This window comes from Fistularia commersonii, chromosome 23 (genome assembly GCF_037954325.1).
Source record: "Fistularia commersonii isolate RoL2024-O1a breed Wild chromosome 23, RoL_Fcom_v1.0, whole genome shotgun sequence".
NCBI classification, from domain to species: Eukaryota; Metazoa; Chordata; class Actinopteri; order Syngnathiformes; family Fistulariidae; genus Fistularia; species Fistularia commersonii.
Window position 1 is genome coordinate 9,018,359 of NC_141306.1, and position 20,941 is coordinate 9,039,299.

Here is a 20,941-nt window from a genome sequence, read left to right on the forward strand (position 1 = left end):
ATGGAATCCCATTTGTTACAACTAATGCTGTCAGTATTTCTCGCCACGACAACTGTGCATGTAAACACACTCGGCATGTCCAAGCAGTGCGGTGCCAGAGAGGTGAAAATGCGAAAAGTGTTACTTTTATCATTAAAGGTCACATGATCAAGAGGTTTATCAGGTTTTGCCAACAAAGAAATTACTTTTTTTTTTTTTTTTTTTTTTTTTTTTTAATTTCCAGTGTTCGTTTGCTTGAATGACTTTTAAAAAACAACTATTCTGGAAAAGCTGTCACTGGAAACGACCACGCTCGCACAATAATCAACGTTTGGAATTTTATTTTCTTCTTCTGTGTTTTTCTAGAAAAATCCACCAGTATCGGGGCGGAGGTCATTTGATCGGTCGCGTTTAGAGACTTGAACGTGTCGCGGTGGAAATTCGAGAGAAAAACGTCGAAAAAGCATCACATTGCCGCCGCAGACGCTCGCGTTTGATGGCGAACTGGCGCTCGCCTACACGGCGCCAGCGCAGAAAGTAAATCGCACAAATGTTACCGGTGTATTTGTTTTCGTTGTATCTTAAATGTTGCCTACTATCTTTAAATGTTTCATAGTATTTTGAACAAATGCAGCCATGTAGCCCCCCCAACCCCCCAGACACCACCTCAGCTTAGCTTTTCTGAATTAGCAACATTTTCTAGCATTAGCATTTTCTCCTGAGGGTTTTTTTTTTCTCTTCTTTTCTGGATTATCATCTCATGGATCTAGAAAAGGAGGACAGAACGCCATTATGCATTACCACATGCTGCCATTTGTAACATTTCTATGTTTAAGTCGTGTAGCGACACTGATCTGAAACGTCATTAGCGTTAGATATTTTGTACAATCGCCGACTTTCGTGACCCTTTTATCTTAGAGCCATTATTGTGTACAAATGTCAAATAGTCTTGATGTTTTGGTTTTTAGAGAATTCCAGTTGACCTGCACCCTGCGCTTCGTAGATGATGCTAATTAGCTGCTTTTAGCGCGCTAACTGCTAAAACTCCCCAAAATCAGTCACTAATCTCATTTCTCCACAGTTAAATGGATAATTCAATATTCATAACAAAAATTACATTTTGTTCTAGCTCAGACGGGGTGAATTTCATCGATTACTTTTTTTTTTTTGTCACCGCCAGCCTTTTCAAATAGAAGCTCGCTATTTTTAAAAGCTTTATTTATTTTATACCAGCATGCTCAAGAGTGTGCCTACTCTCATGAATGTTATTTTTTCGTTGTGTGTGTGTGTATGTGTGTGTGTATGTGTGTGTGTGTGACCCCCCTAATTGTGACCTGCTCTTTAAAAGCAAACCCTGGAGAACCATGCAATCAATACATTATCGTTAGCATGATAGCATTTTGACATGGGCCTTCACCCCCGAGCGCGACCCCTCCAAATGCAACTTTTCTGGAATTCCAGCTTTCCATCAGGTTAGGTTCACCTCTAAATTGCAGCAGTAGCTCTGAAGCCGTCTTTTTTTTTTCATCGCTTCTGGTCCAGTGGGCTGCAGTCGAGGCCTCAGCAGCGTCTCAGAGACCCCGCTGAAGTATAACCGTGTAATAACGCTGGGACAATCGGCCAGTTTGTTTGGTGGTCTAGAGATGCAGATGAAGGAAATGAATCTAGCTGCGATTTCTGGATGGAGAGATTTTTTTTTTAAATTCTTTTTAACGATATAATATTTCTTTCCTCCACTGGAGAACTTCCCGTCCTGTCATTGCCGATTCAAAAGAAAGCAGAAATCTCACTAAGTCGCCAACTCTTACGTAACGGCCGACACAAACGGATACAATTGAGACAGCGCTCACATTAGAAGTCATGCAATAATCCACGCTAACATTCTAGATGTTTTTGGCAAATAAATATGTATTTGATTGGTAATAAATTATGTATTATCTCGTTACAACGCCGTTGCGCCAGAATAGTTTTGGAAAGTTATATTTTCCATCGTTGTGTAATTTAAGTTATTGTGCAAGATTAATGTTTTCGGGACTTGTATGGAATAAAGAAATTGCAATATATTTGAGGAACCCACCCAGACGGGCCCCTCGGTGGGGGCCTCAGAGAGTCGGCCATCAGCAATCCATTTTAGTATTTTCATCTCTTTTTAAGTAGATTTCGAAGAGTCACCTCCGTGCCGAGAGGAGCCGTGGAGTCACCGAGTCGGGTGGGGTTGCGTGGATCAGAGTGGAGTGCAGTGGGGCGATGACGTTGCCTTGTATCTCACATGCCTTGACAAAGCCCTTGGATCCCCCCTGGCTTTAGCTTCCCCCTCTCACGTCCTGCTGCCGTGCCTGCGTTTTTGACAGAGGGCGACCAGGGTTCTGCGAAGTGCTCTTGGGCCGGACGACCTGTTGCGCCATCGCATTTCACTCTAGTAGTTTGTGGATGGACTGATGCCTTTCTTCATCACGTCACTCGCCCTCATGCTTTTCCTCCCCCCCCCCCCGCCTGTAACATTTGAGTGTGTCTTCAAAGGCTGAAGACAAGATTGGTCTCGCGTCAAAAAAGTCGGGGTGGGCGTTTTAACATTTCCAAAACAAAAGATCCGATCCGCTAGTTTCCAGATTGGGATGATCGCCGGATTCGGATCAAGTTTCTTTTGGTGACAAGTTAGCCGGCCCCAACAAAGAGGTCTGCAAACAGGAAGGGGAACCCCCCCCTCCTCCCAGCGCGGGTGTGCACGGCCTGATGGGTGGCAACAGCTGGCCTTGGAACCCCAATCTTGAGTCAAAAAAATTTGGAAAGGATTTGACATCCAGCGTTTAAACAATTAAAACCTGCAAAAATGGTTGCCCAGCTGCTTGGAATGACGTGCATCAATATTTGGGGAAACGCTGAAAAATGCTTCTACAAGAACAAAGTGGTGGTTTTGAACACACACACACGCACACACACATATATATATATTTCTGTGTGTGGTTCGTCAGGATTTTTTTTCAGGCATTCCTTTGGTTTGGGTATAAATAGTATTATTCCCTGGCTCCACTTCTACAAACATCTTGGTGAAATAAGGACGGGCGTCATGATTTCCAGCAGCAGTCGCCCAGGACCGGCGGTGACGGAGCGGTGCGAGCACCACGACGAGACTGGGCGGAGTAGGAGTAGTTTGTGTGTGCGTGCGCGCCTGCGTGTGTGTGTGTGTGTGGTTCTTTTCTTCGGTTGATGATGGCCGCCATGTCTGTCTGAAACGTAATCCTGTCTTTCAGCATTAAAATAAACATGTTGAGCATAAACACGTTGCCGGTTTTAATTCTTCACTTTAGAGATCTGAAGGTACAAATACATTTCATAACAATTACTAGAACTGAAAAGATGATTTACCATCTTGAAGGGGACATTAATTTGGATTATTGCAGGATCGCCCTAGAGAAAAGAAAGGCCACCAGACAGGACGCTGTTTATTCATATTTATTAATATTAACTGCTGAAAATAAATACAAAATGTTGTAGGGACACATCTGACACAGTGACAAAGACCTGCTCAGTCAAGGTTCGAGGGAAACCAAGGTTTCAGTGTTTGGCTTTTCGTTTGTTTTTGTAACTCTGGAGGTAACTCCTATCTCCGTGTGAATGACCTACACCTGACCAGAGGGTATGACTGCACGAATCCACATGCGTCTCCGCTCCCCAACCAGGGCCCCTCCAGCACCGAGGGCCGCGGACGACGTGGCATAAATAATCCTTAAATACAAAAACTTGATGGCACAGTGTCGAGTCATGATTAAAAGTAAACCCAATATCCGGGAGCGTACGGCCAGAAGAGGCTTAAAAACACCGCTCTGAGAGACCTGAACGGCTCGGGTTGATTCCAGTTCATCCTTAAATTAGTAGATTTGGTTAGCAACTTGTCACTATGATTTCAAATTAAAACACGCGACGACAACTACCACTAGCACACTCCGTACATGTACAAACGGAAACTGACGAGGTTTAAAAAAAAAAAAAAAAAAATGCCCTTGGATTTTGGATTCGTTAATTAGCCGGAAAACCTGCGCAACTCCGTGGGTTCGGTTACGCCCGCGCTCACGTCTGCTGAGCTCGTCCCATTTAGAAGGCACTGGAAACACTCGCGGTACAATCTTCCCCTGCCTAACGCCAACTGATTTGAGACATTCAACTCAAATACCCTGCTAGAGCGCACAAACGCACACACGCGCGCGCACACACACACACAGACACATGCACACACTAGCAACACTAAATACTCGGGACAAATTGCCAAGAAAACGTAAAAAGATGGAAGAAGCGAGTAAAGAATGTTGAAAACATCAGCAAGCTGCTTTTAAAGTTTGGATCTGGGTGTCGGAGTCTGCTGAATCCAAGGAGTGTGTGTGTGTGTGTGTGTGTGTGTTCAGCCATCTAATGCAAAGCAATAGTGTAATAAATAGGTAGGACTTTTGTATGGTTGCCTATATGTGTGTGTGTGTGTGTGTGAGTGTACTGAGCTGCTTCTGGTGAGGTTGGAAAGGCAAATGGTATGTGTGTATCCTGCCGAGTCTTGTGTGTGTATATGTATGTATGTGTGTGTGTGTGTGTGTGTATGTATGTATGTGTGTGTGTGTGTTCAGTCATCCACTCCTATGTTGCGGAAAAGGTAGGACATGGACTCCCCGTTGTGGATGCGGCGGATGGCTTCGGACAGGATCATGCTGATGTCCACCGTCTTGATCTTGGGACACTGGAGCTTCTGGATCTCGTGGGGGATGGTGTTGGTCACCACCACCTTCGGCCCAAAGGGAGGGACAGGAAGAAAGAGAGGCGTGAAGAGGAAGCGCTGCGATCGAGCGGAAGGCAAAACCTCGGAGCAGATTCAAAATCGACAGAGATTTGACTGCTAAATGCCGTCACCTCATCGATGGCGGACTCCTCGATGAACCTGGGGGCGTCGGAGGAGAGGATGCCGTGCGTGGCCATCACGAAGATCTTGTAGGCGCCTCTCTCCTTCAGCGTCTCTGCCGCCGCCACGAAGCTGTCCACGTCGTCAATGATGTCATCCTGTCAGGGAGGCGAGGACGCGTGTCAGGGAGGCGGTTTTTGTCCCGGGTCATGTGGACGCGAGGCGACAAAGAGCACGCATACTACATCCGGGAGGAAGGTGTCCTGAGAAAACCTACAAATCGCAATGATTGAATTTTTCGGGGGGCCGGAAATCGCGAGGCCAAGTCCCGAGTTCAAAGAAATGACAGGAGACGGCGATGCGTTCGTCTGAAATCCGGTGTCTCACCACGATGATGGCGATGCGTCCCCCTACATCTCCGACCACGGTGATGGGAGGCTTCTCTTTGGGGATCAGCACTGGAAAACAGGAAGTGACACGTGTCTGTAGACTTACTCATGTTATCAAAAAGCTTGCCCCTTTTTCCTAAATTTTATGTGTGTGTGAGCATTACGTGGTATCTCCATGCTGGGGTGGATGGCTCCGGTTGTCTTGACGGTCGGCGGGGAGTGTCGCCCGTCCACCTGGTCCGACTCGGCGTCCTGGGCCTCGCCGTGAATCACCGCTATGCCCAGACGCAGGCGCTCGGCGAAGGACTGGGCCCTGCGGCGCCGGACGGAAAGAGACACCGACAAGTTCGACTTACACTCTGAAGGTAACGGTGTCACGCACAGAAACACACGGGATGGGGCGACCGGGGTAATCGGATTACTTTCTCCTTTTTTTTAATCTAATAAATGAATCTCCCACAAGTGTCATGTGATAAAAGACCACCAGTCCCGGGATTGGATTATCTGACAAGTGACTTTCTATACTTTCTGGAGATGGAAAATATACTACTCTGTTCACGAGTTGTTTTTTTTTCGGACGCATTGACGTCAGCCTCCGAAACACTCTGTTAGACAATAAAAGCTGAGCTGGACACCAAGTTCCTCTTGAGGGTGACAAAGAGGAAGTACGAAAGTTCATGACAAACACTTTACGCGCGTCGCGTCTCAATCGGAGAGGAACGGACCTTTTGGCAGAAGCTGGGGATTTGGCCACAATCACAGCATTTCTATAGTCTGGGATCTGGGGAGGGAGAAGATAAGAGATGCAGAATGACGGTGGGAGGATGAACTCGAGGAGTAGAAATGACCTCGCCGAGGGTGAACATCCGGCGGCGGCGCCGTGTCTTTGGACGACAGTCACGAGAGCACGTGCGCTCCTACCTCTTCCTGTATGTACTGCAGCAGGAAGGGGGAGGCTCTCAGGTTGTCCACTGGGATGTTGAAAAAGCCTTGGATCTCCTTCTGATGGAGGTCCATGGTGATCAGGTGGGTGAGACCTACAGGGAAAACGTGAATGTTCGCAGTTACACGTCTTTCCGGCGGATACCACGGGCGCCCCCGTTGTGACTTTGACGTGTTATTTTTTTCTGGCTCCCCAAACTCCGCTCCAAGGTGGTCATTCGCTACTCGGGGGTTTCGGTTTTATGCCTTCACACCGTCCTCTCCGACTTACCGGCCTTACACATCATGGAGGCGATGAGCTTGGAGACGATGGAGCCCCTCTTCCTCATCTTACACTGCTTACTGTAGGGGAAGTAGGGGAGGACGCCAGTAATGCTTCTGGCGCAGGACGTCCTGCATGCGTACACCATGATCAGCATCTCCATGATGGTTGTGTTCACATCTCTGGTAAAGCCGAGAGATGGAGAGGAGGTTGGAGGGAAAGTGGAGAAGCGCCGGTGAGTCCGAGGTCGCGGTGCTGAAATGTTTTATAGTGGTGTGTGTGTTTTTTTTTTTTTTCCTACTTGGAGACCGTTTGGATCACAAAGACATCTTTGCCTCGCACTGACTCTTGGATCTGCACCCGAGTTTCTATGGAAACACCAAAAAGATGAGAACATGATAAATCCAAGAAAAGAATAAAAAAAAAACAAAAAAAAAAAACAACGCCTGCGAAGTCCGCCCTGATTCATTAGCGGCCCATCTGAGCCCTTTGTGAAGCACACAAAGACCCCGACCCCGCCGAGAGACGACGTAGAATTTCAAAAATGTGCCTCCCACGTCAAACTGATTACAAAACAAAACGCCTCACAGCCGGATCAACATGTACAGCAGAGCACAAACGCCGCCACCACCAACCGCCGCTGCCGCTGCCAGGACGCCGCGCGCATTTGGGGGTTTCAAAGTCAGCGCAGCTTGCGGGGGTGTAAACATCCCGAAACAACTGACAAACAGGTTTGAAAGTCTACGGAGCGCTTCCAGTCGGACGCACAAAAGAACCCGGTTTCACAAAGACGGGGCAATAAAATTAAGATTTATCTCTGAATCTCTGAAAACTTCGGGTCTTTAATGACTTCAGACCAGCAGGAAATATTTTCTACCGATTTTCGCCGAACCCCTCGACTATATTGAAAATAGATTTATCAACCCAGTTTAAGAAACTGTGGTCAAAACTAAATATTTGCAGTTCTTCCTCTTTCAATCTAAATAGGTTATTTATGCATCCTGTCCACAGGCAGCAGAGTTGCAGGGACTGGGGCCGATCCCGGCAGGCACCGGCCCGGAGGATACACATTTGAGGTTTCATTTTCAAATACCTGACAAAAAAAAAAAAGAGGCTTATGGAAAATATGGCTTGTGGGGAAAAAAAAACAAAACATTGCAGTCACTCACCTCTGTTGGCTTCCTGGTACACCTGCACCTTGCCCAACTCCACTCCCAACCTCCTGAACCGCACACAAAAACATTAGGCGTAAAGACTTTCCCTTAAGAAGTGCTTAATGGGCAAGAAGGAAAAATAATTCAATTTCTACACGTTTGAAAGATGATATTATTGTAACATTTGTCAGGCAATTTACTGACTATGCAAAAAACAGATGATTGGAATTTCTAGAACTGTTGTTCAAGAGGACGAATAAGCTCCTGAATTGGCGCATTCATTAATTTTACCCTAAAAATGCTTATACCTTCGCCCGAAACGCTCATGGCAGCCTGACATACTGGTTTTTCTACAAACATTCAAAAGAGTTTCCCGTTTTCAGACGGACTCCACGACTTTATCTCATCGCTGTTGTGGTTTGTGTGTGTTTACACATTACAAGCGTAGGTGTGACGAGAGCTGTGTGGGTCGCTGTGACACGAGACAGCACGGTCAGTCAAAGTTCTGGATTTATTTTCTGACACTGACAGCAACTTTGTTTTCATATAATTCTCTTTTACTCAGGGTTATCTTTCGACATCCGGCTGTGCCTTTTTAAAAACACATATTTGAGAAGTTTGGGTGTGATGGTGCATACCACTGACAGTTCAAACTCATGGCCAACAAAGAGCTGGCTGCTCGTATTCATGTAGATTTCTTTCTATCATTGCAATCGCAGTTAACGTCGTCATTCTCTTTTCTTCCTTCATATTCTGTATACAGAGCTGCTTTTAATGCAGAGAAATACCTGGCATCATATTGAAATTTGTCCACCGTGGGACGATTAAGGGCACGTTCAAATCTATCACAATAGATTTTTGACTTTACAATGTATATATAGTGTATTTCCTGCAGTTTTCGTTATGTCACAAAGTTACTGAGAGCATAAGATAGTTCTCTGGGTATCTAGATATGCAAAAACAAAAAAACAAACTATTTTTCCTACTGACAATGTTAACTAGCCAGTTGGTTTGTATTGCCCCAGCACACGTCTCTACGCGATATGGGAAAAAACAGCATCGGTGTCTCGTATACTCACTCCGCAATCCTCTTGCCAAGTTCGCGGCTGGAGGGGTGAGAGTTGGCAGTGAAAATAACCAGGCCACCCTTTGTGTGGTTCATGTCTCCGGGTTCTCGGCCGCTGCTCTCCACACACTCAGGCAGTGGATCCCTGGGTACCCACGCTGCGCTGAGCCCTTCCTGCAAGGAAGAGGGGTAGCTCTTATTTACTTTACCGCTGTCAAGAAAAAACATGGTTGGAGTTCCAGGGTCACTAAGCCCCGCTATCGTGTTTTTCACGGCCAACCTCCACCTGTCTGGGTCGTGCTGAAGTTACCAATAAATGCCATAAATTGTCAAGCACTTCATAAAAAGAGGATGGAGATGAGCTTAAAAGTATTGTGAATGTCGGTGATAAGAGCTCTGGATCAGAACTTTTTTTCTCTCTTTCTAAAGAAAAAAAATGTAAATTGCACTCCGCATTAAGTGGCACATAAGTGTAGCTTACAGCACACTTTTCCACCCTCAGCAGGGGAAAATCCCTCAAATCGGGCTGCCATTCAATTTTCCACCCTTAAGAAAGGTCATGCTTAAATGACGCTTCTCAAAACATTTATTTTAAGTCAGACGAAATGCAGTCTTGTATGAAAATGACTGATCAGTCCCATGGAAAACATCCTAGGGTAAACTGACAGTGGGCCTCCAAGCGAAAATGAATACATAGCACAATAAATATGTGTCAACATACGAGAAATGACATTTAAAAAGAAAAGCCCAAAAGTAAAAAACAACCTGGAAAGGACTATAGCTTTATTTTTATCATTTGGTGTAAAGTGAAAGCCCCGCCATTATAAACGGCACTATTTTTAGTATAACTCTTAAAATGGTTTTACCCGCCCAATGTGCAAAACATCTTTATTGTCAACACGTAAGGCTTTGCTAAGCAAGTGCAACAAAGCCGTTAAGGGTTCGCGATCACACACACACACACACACACACACACACACACACACACACACACACACACACACGTGGATATTTATAGAATCTAAAAGTGTAATATTGCAGCCCTACTGGGCTCGTCTGATAAGAAAAGCTGCATGGATACAAGATGCCTGTTCTTTGACGTATCACGCGAAGTGTCACGTCGTTAGCTTTGAGTTGCTAAGCTAGCGACACAGCACATTGTATTCCTCTTTACGGCGCATTCTAGTAACTGGACAATATTGGCCCGTTTACCGACAGCACACGGATAAAAGTCGAAGACAACGACATCCAAAGTGTAAAATTAGAAGAAGTATTTTCCTTACATTGCGTTGAAGCATCACGTTGTAGCGCTAGCTAGCGTGAACCACGCCAACTAACGTTATTTTACTAACGCGATAGCTCGTCGGGGATAATCCTGTCAAAACCCCGCTCTGGAAACCGCGAATCGATTTAAACGAATCGGAAAGCGAGTGAGTGCTTGTGGCAAACAGAACAACGTCAGCTCAGTGAATTAAAGCAGAAATAAACTGCTTACCAGTTTGCGTGAGTGAGGGTTTCAATTTGAAACCAACGGTAGCCTAAAACGATTTTACGGGTCTTCGGCTCTTTAACCTGTCTCCCCTTACTCTGTTGGCTGCGCTGTCCCTTTTGGACAGGCGTAGTGATCGACCAATCACAGACCGCGACATTCAAAGGGGGCGTGGTCTTAAGGTGCATTCAGGTGTTCTCTGCGAGGAAGACAATCAGACTCAAACGCAAAGAAATAACAACATCGTCCTCAATTATGTCCGAGGGTATTCAAGTGTAAATATTTTTCAAACAAACTTACATTTCATGAGAGTTTATCCGGGTCTGTTTTGAATTACATGAAGTCCAATGATTCGCCCATGTGTTTCTGTGTTTAGCTTATGTTTGGAGGGTTGGCAAAATTCCGAGGGCCATGAACTCCACTCTGCGCTCTGAACGTCTGCACAAAATTGGAAAGATATCAACATTACTAGAAAGCAATTCAGGGAATGGTTTTACTTGCATTGTTTGTACTATTGTGACATGAAGTCATCAGCAATTACCACCTGATGCTGCGATGGCTACGTCTAAATTGACGAGTACGTGCACGTCTCACACTTCTCTTTCAACAAACTCACTCCAAAACCCCGAGGAGAGTCCTGAATGTGTATTCTGAGAGACTGACCACTTGGGGGCAGTGTGTTTCAGTGGATGCAACATCCCCCCCGCCTCACACGCACACACGCACACACACGCACACACACAAACAAACACACACACACAGATTGAGTTACTTTCTTTCTATTAAGTAACAAACATCAACACGCTAAAACGCTGTGCAGGAAATGAAAATTGTGTATATTTTTTGGTGTTTTAGCAACAAAGAATGAGAATTGGAAGCTGGTACTGTAAATGTCTGAGGTGCAATTTCTTCCTTGCTTTAAATGATAACTCATTTGTTACCTTCTGCAATGTCTATGGCAAAAAGAGGCTATTTTAAGTCATTTGAAAACATCATTTATAGCCTGAAAATAACGTTGCGACTTTGGAAACCGCTAACATAGAGAACTGCACATTACAATATTAGCTCCACCAAAATGCCACTGCTTTGATTGATTGCAAGGTGTGCGTCCCCCAGTAAAAACTGACAAACTACTCAGACATACACGACACACCAGGTAAAAGGAAAAATAATAGGATTCTTCTCAAGATTCACTGAGAGCGAAGAAATCAGTGTCTTCCTGTGCTATAGAAATCCAATAGATTGCTTATGACATGAAAAAGCGGGTGCATGAAGATTGGGGGGGGGGGGTGATCGGAGCAGGTGTGTTTTCTAAAATCAGTCATATGCATATTCAGGTGTGCTTTCTGCATGAGTTGTGTTTGCAGTAACACCAACAAATTTATTAATACTCTCAATAGCTTACTGTCCTGAGCTACTCTTAACTGTTCTTATATAACTCGCTGCATATGTGGAGGAGGGAGGAAGCTTCATCCAAGCACTGCATACAGCCCACACAGACACACACTCACACACACTCACACACATTATGAGAGAGAGAGGGCGAGAAAGATCTACACATAAGAGATCTTGCAATTTCCAACCCTCTAAAGTATCATAACATCCTTTCCACAGCCATATTCTAATATTCAAAGTTGACATTTCTGTCATTTTATTATGATTTAATGGTTTTTCACTGGCTAACCTGTTAGTAGGGTTGAACCACAAGCTCACCAGAACTGTTAGTTTCTATTTGCAGTGTGTGTGGGTGCAATTCTGTATTTAATAACATGCCCTGATGTACGTACTTTGCGCCTGCGTACTGATACCACATCACCATGATAAATATCAAATGCTGCCTAACCCCCACACCCACACACACCTCCCAGCGCTACAATAATCGTGGGGCCCTATCGGTGACATTCATTCATTAATATGCATTCACTTGCCACGCTTTACCCACAGGTCGCAAAGGGTACGTCCGACCATAATCTAATGAGGATGTGGTCGAGCCCTCGCGCAGGGATCTTAAAGATTCACCTCAAACATGACTAAAAAGCTGGTTTGACCCTAAAACGGGAACAGACAGAAATTTAAAAGTCTGTGACATCTGCTGATTTCTCCCCTCTTGCTCTATCATTTGTTGCATCTTTTAAATATAATCAGGTTATATGAATGTTGCAACATGGCGGTAAAATATGAGTAAAATAAATACTCAAACCAGTTTCATGCATTTCAAATTCAACAACTTCAAGCTCCACACTTAATCATGCTCAAATATTTTTGTTGATCAATTGAACTTCTTCTTCTTCTTTCGGCTTTTCCCGTCAGGGGTCGCCACAGCGAGGCACCTTTCTCCATCTAACCCTATTCTCTGTATCTTCCTCTCTCACACCAACTACCTTCATATCCTCTCTCACTACGTCCATGTTCTTGTTCTTCGACCCACAGTAGCCCAGTTTCCATTAGTACCCTGTAGGTCATCAATACCAATGGCGGTCGTTGTTAACCCGGTCCGCGACCGATCCGGTATGGTATAGTTTTGGCTGACTCGCATGTTTGGTTTTGGCAAAAGTTTTACGCCGGATGCCCTTCCTGACACAACCCTCTGCATTTATCCGGGCTCGGGACCGGCACAGGGAGACACTGCTCCGTGCCCCCCCAAGGCAGGCTTGGAGAGACATAGGCCAGTGCCGCCCTGTGGCTGCATTTTTGTTGATCAATTGAACGATGCAGAGTATTCTTATTTATTTTCCTGTTGAAAGGTATTATTGATTCATTTCAGGGGTCATCATGTGACATTTGGAAGATTTGGGAACACTGGAAATTAAAACTCTGCATTTCACTTCGGTGTGCAGTATGTGACTGACTCAACCGCACACACTCAACACAATATGCTAACCATTTAGCAAGTGGAACCGACTGCAAAATAAATAAATAAATAAATAAATTAACTTTTAGCTCTTTCTGAGCTAACTTTCCTAGCATGGCCAAACAGGTTTTATATATATACTGCTCAAAAAAATAAAGGGAACACTTGAACAACACAATGTAACTCCAAGTCAATCAGACTTCTGTGAAATCATAGTGTCCACTCAGGAAGCAACACAGATTCGTTTTGACTTGTTTTAAGGACATTACATCAAAGTTGGATCAGCCTGGAGTTTGTTTTTACACTTTAATTTTGAGTGTGATTCCTAATCAGACTTCCATGGGTTGATACAATTGATTTCCATTGATCATTTTTGTGTGATTTTGTTGTCAGCACATTCAACTGTGTAAAGAGCAAAGTATTTCATAAGAATATTTCATTCATTTAGATCTAGGATGTGTTTTTTAAGTGTTCCCTTGATTTTTTTGAGCAGTGTATATATATATATATATATATATATATATATGTATATGCGGTAAGGATTTGAAAACAATCCCAGCTGTGATTGGGTGAGAGTCAGCCTATCCCAGTTGTGATTGGGTGAGGGGTGAGAGTCAGCCAATCAAAGGGCCTTATATAGAGACCTGCAACCATTTACTCTCTCATTCACGCCTCATATATATACATGCAACTATTCACTCATTCACATATCTGGCCAATTTAGGGTTTCCAATGAAGCCCCAGCATGTTTGTGGGAAGAAACCAGAGAACTCACGTACACGGGGAGAATATGGAGACTCCACATCCCTGTTGGCATCAAACCAGGGACTTTCTAGTGCAAACAACTGCACCACCATCCAAACTCCGTCTTCAATCGTTTTTACTGATTCCAACAGCATTGCACTAATAATGTGCAGAAACTGCAACGGCCTTGTATTTTCTTTTTGCTTTTCTATGTCATTTTAATTAACCAAACAATCAATGCAGGCACAAACAACTTTTTTGGTGCCTGAAGAAACTTGACTTGAAGTGGGCGTCTCCAGATAACACACCACAGAAAGAATACTAATTATACTGCAAATCAGTTTGAACGGACACATTTAACATATATCTAATGCAGGGACAAGTGAGAGCGCCCAAGTCAGAGGAAGTCATTCATTTTCTATGAATGTCAGCGATTCCAGCGGGTATGCGGCTTTTTGGCGGCGGCCAACCAATCACGATTCGGCATTGACTGGCCTACATCGATGACATAACTGTTGTAAATGGCAAACATGATCAAAAGAGATAAATCAGCGGGTTACCCCAGTGTGTGTTGGGATGGGGTGGGGGGTGGGGGTAGTGTGTGTGTGTGTGTATGTGTGTGTTGATGGTTGACAATGAATAAAAAACCCAAGGAAACCAGGGCAACTTGATGGTCTGTCCTGGTTCTTGCATGAAATTACATTTAAAAAAAATTGACATTTATTTTCTTATATTCCCCTTTTAGTGAGATGGAGTGTGGGGGTTGGGGGCTCACTGCTACGTGGGAGCAGAGAGGAGGGGAATGTGCAGCCATAAATCCCTGCAACACCCCCTGCTCGGGGTACAGGTGTGTCTTGATACAGAGTAGATAAGTGAGTGTGTGTGTGTGAACCTCAGGTGTGTGCTTGGAGCAAAAGGAAGACTATTAGAATAATCTAGAGAGGAGAACATAGAAAAAAAGGAGGAGAGAAGGAGGAGTGAGTCACGCCCCTGGTACTCCTCGGACCTTCAGCTGCTCGGTTCTTAGAGGATCCACGCCAGCTGTGCACACGTACTCGCCCCCCCCATCCCCCACTCCTCCTCTTCCTCCTCCCCACCCTCCCCACGCAGAGGAAATCATTACCCAACAGAGAGAGCACAAGGGGGGAAGCGATGGCTGCAGCAGCGGCGGCGGCGGCGACGGCAGCGGCCCGGGATCTTGTTTACGACGCAGAGCACAGGACCACGGCTGGAGAGACCTAGCACCCCCCCACCCCCTCCACCACACACACACACACACACACACAAAACTCCCGATTGCGCATGCTCCGTCGATCACCGTTTTCTTTCCCTTCCCCGGCGACCTTACCGCACCTCCGTGGGTTCGACGCCTCCTCCGTTCCTTCCCTCCCCGGGGCGTGGATCCCCGCTGACCTCCATCTGGATCTCCGACGCGGGCGCTGGGTGAAGGGACGGAGGAAGACGCGCCACTCCGTTCCCCGCCGCCGGTGCGCTCTTACCGGGATCCAGCAAGCGGCTCCCTTCCAGTGGTGTCACCGGGTGGAGGAGGAGGAGGAGGGGGAGGAGGAGAGGGAGTGAACCCGAGAGCATCCCTCCATCCTCCGCCACCCGATGTCAATAAAACCCTAGGGGAGGAGTGTTGGAGGGGAGGCGGGGGGGGGCTTCCCAGGGACCTGGGTGGGTGGGTGTGGGTGTGGGGGGGGGTTGGAGGGTGGGTGTGGGGGTGGGGGGTGGGGGGGGTTGGCCGTGGCCGTGCGTGGCAGACGCATCCGCGCTGAAGCTGGGCTGAGAGCGGCCGCCGTGTCGGGAGTGATGCTGCGGGAGTAGCGCGGCTCGCAGCGGGAAGATGGGGAAGGACCAGGAGCTCCTGCAGGCGGTGAAGACCGAGGACCTCCTCGCCGTGCAGAAGCTGCTGCAGAGGCCCCGGCCGGGGAAAGCAAGTAAGCCCCGCACCTTTACACACACACGTACAAACGCACACACGCATGTAATAACGCAGGTATTACACGGGAACGCCTCCGTTCATTTTCGCCGCTCGGCCACCGGGGCCCTGTGACGGACGATGGTTTTGCGCGTACGTGCAAGCGCATCTGGGGAGTGAGTGTGTGTGTGTGTGTGTGTGGTGGGGGTGCTCTGTGCATTGGGGTGGGTTCGGAGACTAACCGTCCATCGTGTGACCCCCCCCCCCCCCCCACACCCACCCCCACCCGTGTGCACTGCAGCAGAGGTGGTAGTATGCAACTGCGTGTGTATGTGTGTGTGTGTGTGTGTGTGGTGGGGGGTTGTGTCTCCGGACATGTGATTTGTGTGACCCTGACTCACAAGGGAGCCACGGAGCCTTGTGATTGTTGAAGTTCAATATTGGCACCGACCGCGCACGCGCATTACAATCGATGGAGTGTGTGAGTGTGTGTGGGTGTGGGTGTGTGTGAGGGAAGGGGGGGGGGGGGGGGTCGAACCTGGGGATTTGATGGACTCGTAAAAGACGCAACATTCACACCCTTCGTCCTCGGGGGTGGGGGGTGTTTTTCCCCTGCGCGTCCACGGCCCACTCCACCGAGTGGGCAGTCGTGAGTGGATCTGCAGATGTAGTGCCCCTGCGTGGAGCCTGCCGAGGTTTCCGTGGGCAGGGAGGCGTTAGGGATGCAGACATGACGGTTTCCGTGGGAGCGTAAACACCGCTTTACTACGAGATCCACGCATTTCAAGCAATATACAAAATATACCATGCACATATATGTGCTATCTGCTAGCGAGCCCTGTTGTGTCAGGGATTCTATAAACATAAAAAATGTAAATGCATACTCATTTATTTATTATCTATGTCGTTAACCTTGGGGGAAGGTTTCAGCTGTCAACTCATTCACACATTATATAGAGACACACAACCATTCAATGAAAAATAACCACTCACTCTCTCATTGACGTGTCATTTCCAGACATGCAACTATTCATCCTCTCATTCACGCGTCTTATAAATACATGCACACGTCTGGGCAATATGGGGTGTCTACCGACCTCCTGTGAAATTGGAGAATCTGCCTCAGAAGGAATCCAACCGTGCACGTTCCTGCTGTGAGGCAGAAGCGCTAACCACTGCGCCGCTGTTCTGTCAACCAATAAATCAAATCGCCTCCGATAACCGGAGAAGAGGTCACCTGAATGTGAGCCAGTCTCCCCTGCAGAAGCTGGATTTGAACCGGGTCACTTACGGAGCGTCTAATGCATCCCAGTGAAAGTGACCAAAATACGACGAGATAAATATCATCACACCCAGATTATCACGTCAGTCTAACCCCCGACCTCTCGTTATGTAATGAAATGATGATCTAATATGAGCGTGATGCTATTATACCCAAGTAAATGTCAATGAGGTACGACGAGCGCTTTGGTGCCGTCGCCGGGATGTTGCATATATCTGCTGATTTTTGGGGATAAAACGGGTCAAAATCAATGTTTTGGTTATATAGGGCTCCTCTTTTTATTTTGATTTCAGGTTCTAAAGCGAGGAAATATGCTAATTATTATTAGCGGACAGAACAAATGAAACCTCTCACTTCTTTGTTTTCGTAATTTCTTGTACTTGAGCGGATTGAACTTGCGTTGTCTGTGGCTCGGTTTGCAGTCCGATCGGAAAGGTTGGCGGCTCTATACCCGGCTCCTCCTGTCTGCAGAGTCTGCACCCAATCCCCCAGTTGCGCTGGATGGTGTTGTGTGTGTGTGTGTGTGTGTGAGTGTGTGTGAATGCAATCTAGTATAACCACCCCCCACGCATTTTGTAGGAATCTGTGGGGTCTTCTGCCTGCAGACATGTGGCAAGACGAACGTGAGCGTTCCAGATGGAGCGGAGAACATTCAGGAAATCCTCTGGATTAAAGTTAGTCTGCAGTCTGTCTAGTGTACAACAAGGCCCTCCCCTCCCAAACCGGAAGGTTTGGTATAGTCCAGGAGAAACTGGTAGAGTCCAAAATACCATCCGAACTCTTTTTATAATGCAAAATGAGTATTCGGCGTCACTGATGTAAGCCTGAGCAGGAAAATACTCTCGTGTTAGTGCTTATTATAGGGAGTAAAGGTATCCTCTCACCCCAACCCAGCTCCCTTCCGCCTCCAAAAAACAAAACAAAATGCAACCTGGTGCAAAGCGGACACATTTGTGCACCATATGGAGCCTTGTTTCGGTTTAGCAGATTGCAGGATCGCTACGAGAGCGACGAACATGCTAGGTTACCCCCAAACATATACGGACAAATACGGACCGCTACGCCAATTGCCTTAAACTGACCAGTTCAAAACAAGCACAAGTTGTTATCCTCCGTCAGCCAATAAGGAGGAGGAGGTTTGGCTTGCCTCTGGAGTTGGGCAATAAATCAAAAAAAATGAAAATGAATCAGAATCTCTTTAACCGCCAAATGTATAATATACACAGGAATTTGTCATGGTATGACAGCGCCCTATAGCAGGAAATATAGGACGAGAATAAGTTATAAGAAAAAGAAACGTTAACTTTGCAATAACTTAGCAAAAAAAAAAAAAAAAACACAAAACACAGGTTGTGCTAAGGAAATATTTACAATTTAAGTTGGAGGGCAGCGAGAAGGTCAAGTGTTGCACACCCTTATCAGTACATATCATGATTCCTCACGGGGCTTTAAGACGGCACAATGGGAAACACAAGCATAACAGGGAGTGTGTCCTTTCCTGAATACGTCCGATTTGGCAGCTCGCTAGTTTGCGGCGTCATATCCCAGCCGTTCGCTCCGGATTTATAGTCGCGATAAAGTTACGTCGATGCGAAGGGAGACTATTTGTTGGGCGATGGACGGCGTCACGGGAAAGAAGGTTAGCATCGATGTCTGCGGATGGAGAGTTTGGCTGGGAATGAATGGCTTCCAGACGGCTCTAGAAACCTCCCGCCGGTGCGGAAACACCCCTTTCTTTGAGCATCCCCGCTATAACACGCGTGTTGTGTTGAAATCCACTTTGCCCCAGTCTGTTTCCCTTCTTCTCTGTCATCCTGCTAAAGAGGCCCCGCCTCTGACTCCCGGCACTACAACATTTTCACTCGTGTATTTAAAAAGCCGTTCATGACAATCGTCCGGGGCGAATTGAAGGGGACGCCGATATTAAACCGGGGATATTGTGAAAACAATATAGAAACAACCCCGGCCGGACCGATGAGGTAATAACAGAGGAGTCAAGCTGAGATTCTCACACAAACAGCGAGGCGGTCTAACGCCTGGGTGATGTCAAAGCAGTTCTGTTTGTCATCTGGCATCAAAACGCCACGATTACAGGACAGCTGCACACACGTGTGGCCGGAGGAGTTGTTTTGTGTTTTTAAAGGAAGGAAACAGAGAGAGATGTATGTGTCGCGTGTTGCGGTTACGGGTGGATGTGTGTATAAAAGGAGGATGGACAATCAGCTTTGATGTCTGCGTGTGTGAGTGTGTGTGTGTGTGTGTGTGTGTGTGAGTGAGTGTAATGGGTCTGGCAAAAGCTCTGGGCCTGCCTGCTGCAACTCATTTACTCCTACTCTGGCCAGACATACTGTCTACACATATTCACCTGCGCCACACACACACACACACACACACACACACACACACTCAGGCAGACACATCTGGCACCTCTCAGAGGGTGGCCTCCATCAGTTTGCTGTCACCCCACCTGATTTTCTGCACAAGGTGCGAGGTCATGTGTGTGTTAGCGCACTTGCAGCAGACCTCGAGTGCGACGCCAGGTCTCCACTCTTTGTCGACCTGCTGTCTTAGCATTTGTGTGTCAGTGTAATCTATATTTACGGGCAGTTTGTTGTTATACCATCAAGGGGCGCGCACGTGTGTCCCTGTTGCATAAGCGAAGCCATTAGGGTTCACACACACACCGCCTTCTTCCTTTGTCTCTCTCTCTCTCTCTCTCTCTCTCTCTCTCTCCCCCAGCCAGAGATGCTAATGCTCGCAGGGCACTCTCGATACCAAACCCCCCCTCGTGCCTCCGCCATCTCTCTGTGCTGATATGCGAGGCGGACGGAGGAACGGAGCAGACGATTGCATCCGAACCGGTGCACTTTTACAAAAGAAGCAGGCAGTCTTTATATCCGTGAAGCGCGCGTGTCGCCGAGGGGGGAATATGATCGCCGTTCTAGTATCCGGGGAAGAAACGCGGCCTTGTCCTGCGGCGGCACAGAAGGCCATTGTCACAGCGGACAATGTCTTTCTGATTATCAACACCAAGATATATTATTCCATCGAGGTGGAAATGACCTCTTGTGAGCGTTGCTTCCTCATTTGCTTCGGAAGGGTCCTCCATCTGCTACCACTACAGCGCCGTCACTTAGCTGAAAACAACTCACGGCACGCTTAGTTTTATCGCGAGGAACACGACTCAGTGATTTCTTTGGTCACAACGCGAGTCCAGTTGTCAAGCTCACTTCTCCGAGCTTCCCCGAAAACCACACGCTGAACTGACGCGATAATCCTAGGTCTTGTTTTCGTTATGCCGCCATAGGCTTACTCTGCCTTGGGATATCCCATGATGCACTCCAGGGGTAGGCTTGGGAAAATAAATTATAAGCATTTAATTGAAGTGTATTTTATTTGTGTTAGTTCCTTTTTTTAATTTTAGTTCTAAATTGGAAGATTATTGTGATCTTGAAATATTTGAATAAAATTATATTTATTATTTTTCGATGCTCAAAATAAACGTCACACTCGCGGAAGCCGGTATAATCACCAAAACGCCACCCCAATTCCCAGATACTTTGTGCAGAAGTTCAGGAGCAGAAGTCCCATTAACCAGGTAAAACAAATATTTATGAAGATATTTTGTAAATATATATGTTTTTTATTGATTACTGGCACAGTGCTTTTTTACCCAATTTATTTTTAAAATTCAGGTAAAGGCTCCACTACACGCTCTGAAAGCTCAAAATGCTCAAAATATGTTCATTGTATTCATTCATTAAATAAAATTTAATTTTCTCTGCAGCACTTCGTGGATTTCATAAGCAACACACGATAGTTGTTTCTACAAAGTATAAAGGAAAGAAAGAGCAATATATACAGTGGTACCTTTATTTTAGACGTCAAAAAATAATTGCGGCTCCTGGTGTTTTCTTTTCAGTGGAAACCGGGTCCAAATGGCTCTTTGAGTGTTACAGGTTGCCGACCCCTGGCCCAGA

At 46.4% G+C, this 20,941-nt stretch overlaps 2 protein-coding genes across 11 annotated transcripts in view; one reads left to right on the forward strand and one right to left on the reverse strand.

The window, feature by feature from the left end:
• Positions 1–3,417: 3,417 nt before the first annotated feature.
• LOC147220978 (phosphoribosyl pyrophosphate synthase-associated protein 2) lies at positions 3,418–15,305 on the reverse strand. Of its 3 annotated transcripts, none has more exons than XM_086170253.1 (11): positions 15,112–15,305; positions 8,688–8,848; positions 7,624–7,676; positions 6,756–6,822; positions 6,464–6,636; positions 6,172–6,287; positions 5,976–6,031; positions 5,415–5,563; positions 5,249–5,319; positions 4,873–5,019; positions 3,418–4,747 (listed from the first exon to the last, which is right to left on the reverse strand). In XM_086170253.1, exons 1-11 carry the CDS (start codon positions 15,175–15,177, stop codon positions 4,589–4,591), a joined length of 1,218 nt encoding a protein of 405 aa, XP_086026379.1. In that variant the 5' UTR covers positions 15,178–15,305; the 3' UTR covers positions 3,418–4,588. The 3 variants fall into 3 exon arrangements, with proteins under 3 accessions (XP_086026379.1, XP_086026381.1, XP_086026380.1); XM_086170255.1 differs by lacking the exon at positions 15,112–15,305 and adding an exon at positions 10,170–10,309; XM_086170254.1 differs by lacking the exon at positions 15,112–15,305 and adding an exon at positions 9,958–10,082.
• Positions 15,306–15,459: 154 nt separating this feature from the next.
• Positions 15,460–20,941, forward strand: part of caskin1 (CASK interacting protein 1) — a 69,524-nt gene continuing 64,042 nt past the window's right edge. For 7 of the 8 annotated variants that reach the window (XM_086170256.1, XM_086170257.1, XM_086170258.1 and 4 more), the window contains exon 1: positions 15,467–15,698. In XM_086170256.1, the coding sequence (XP_086026382.1) occupies positions 15,605–15,698 (94 nt within the window). In that variant the 5' untranslated portion in view covers positions 15,467–15,604. Of the gene's footprint in view, positions 15,699–20,941 lie in introns of all 8 variants that reach the window. The other variant, XM_086170259.1, reaches the window with a different exon arrangement.

Coding starts and splice junctions, on each gene's coding strand:
- LOC147220978 (XM_086170253.1), bottom strand. CDS start 15,177: ATGGAGGTCAGCGGGGATCCACGCCCCGGGGAGGGAAGGAACGGAGGA. Junction 6,288..6,463: donor CTCCATGATGTGTAAGGCCG/GTAAGTCGGAGA, acceptor TTTTCCCTGTAG/GTCTCACCCACCTGATCACC. Junction 5,020..5,248: donor GACGCATCGCCATCATCGTG/GTGAGACACCGG, acceptor CCTCCCTGACAG/GATGACATCATTGACGACGT.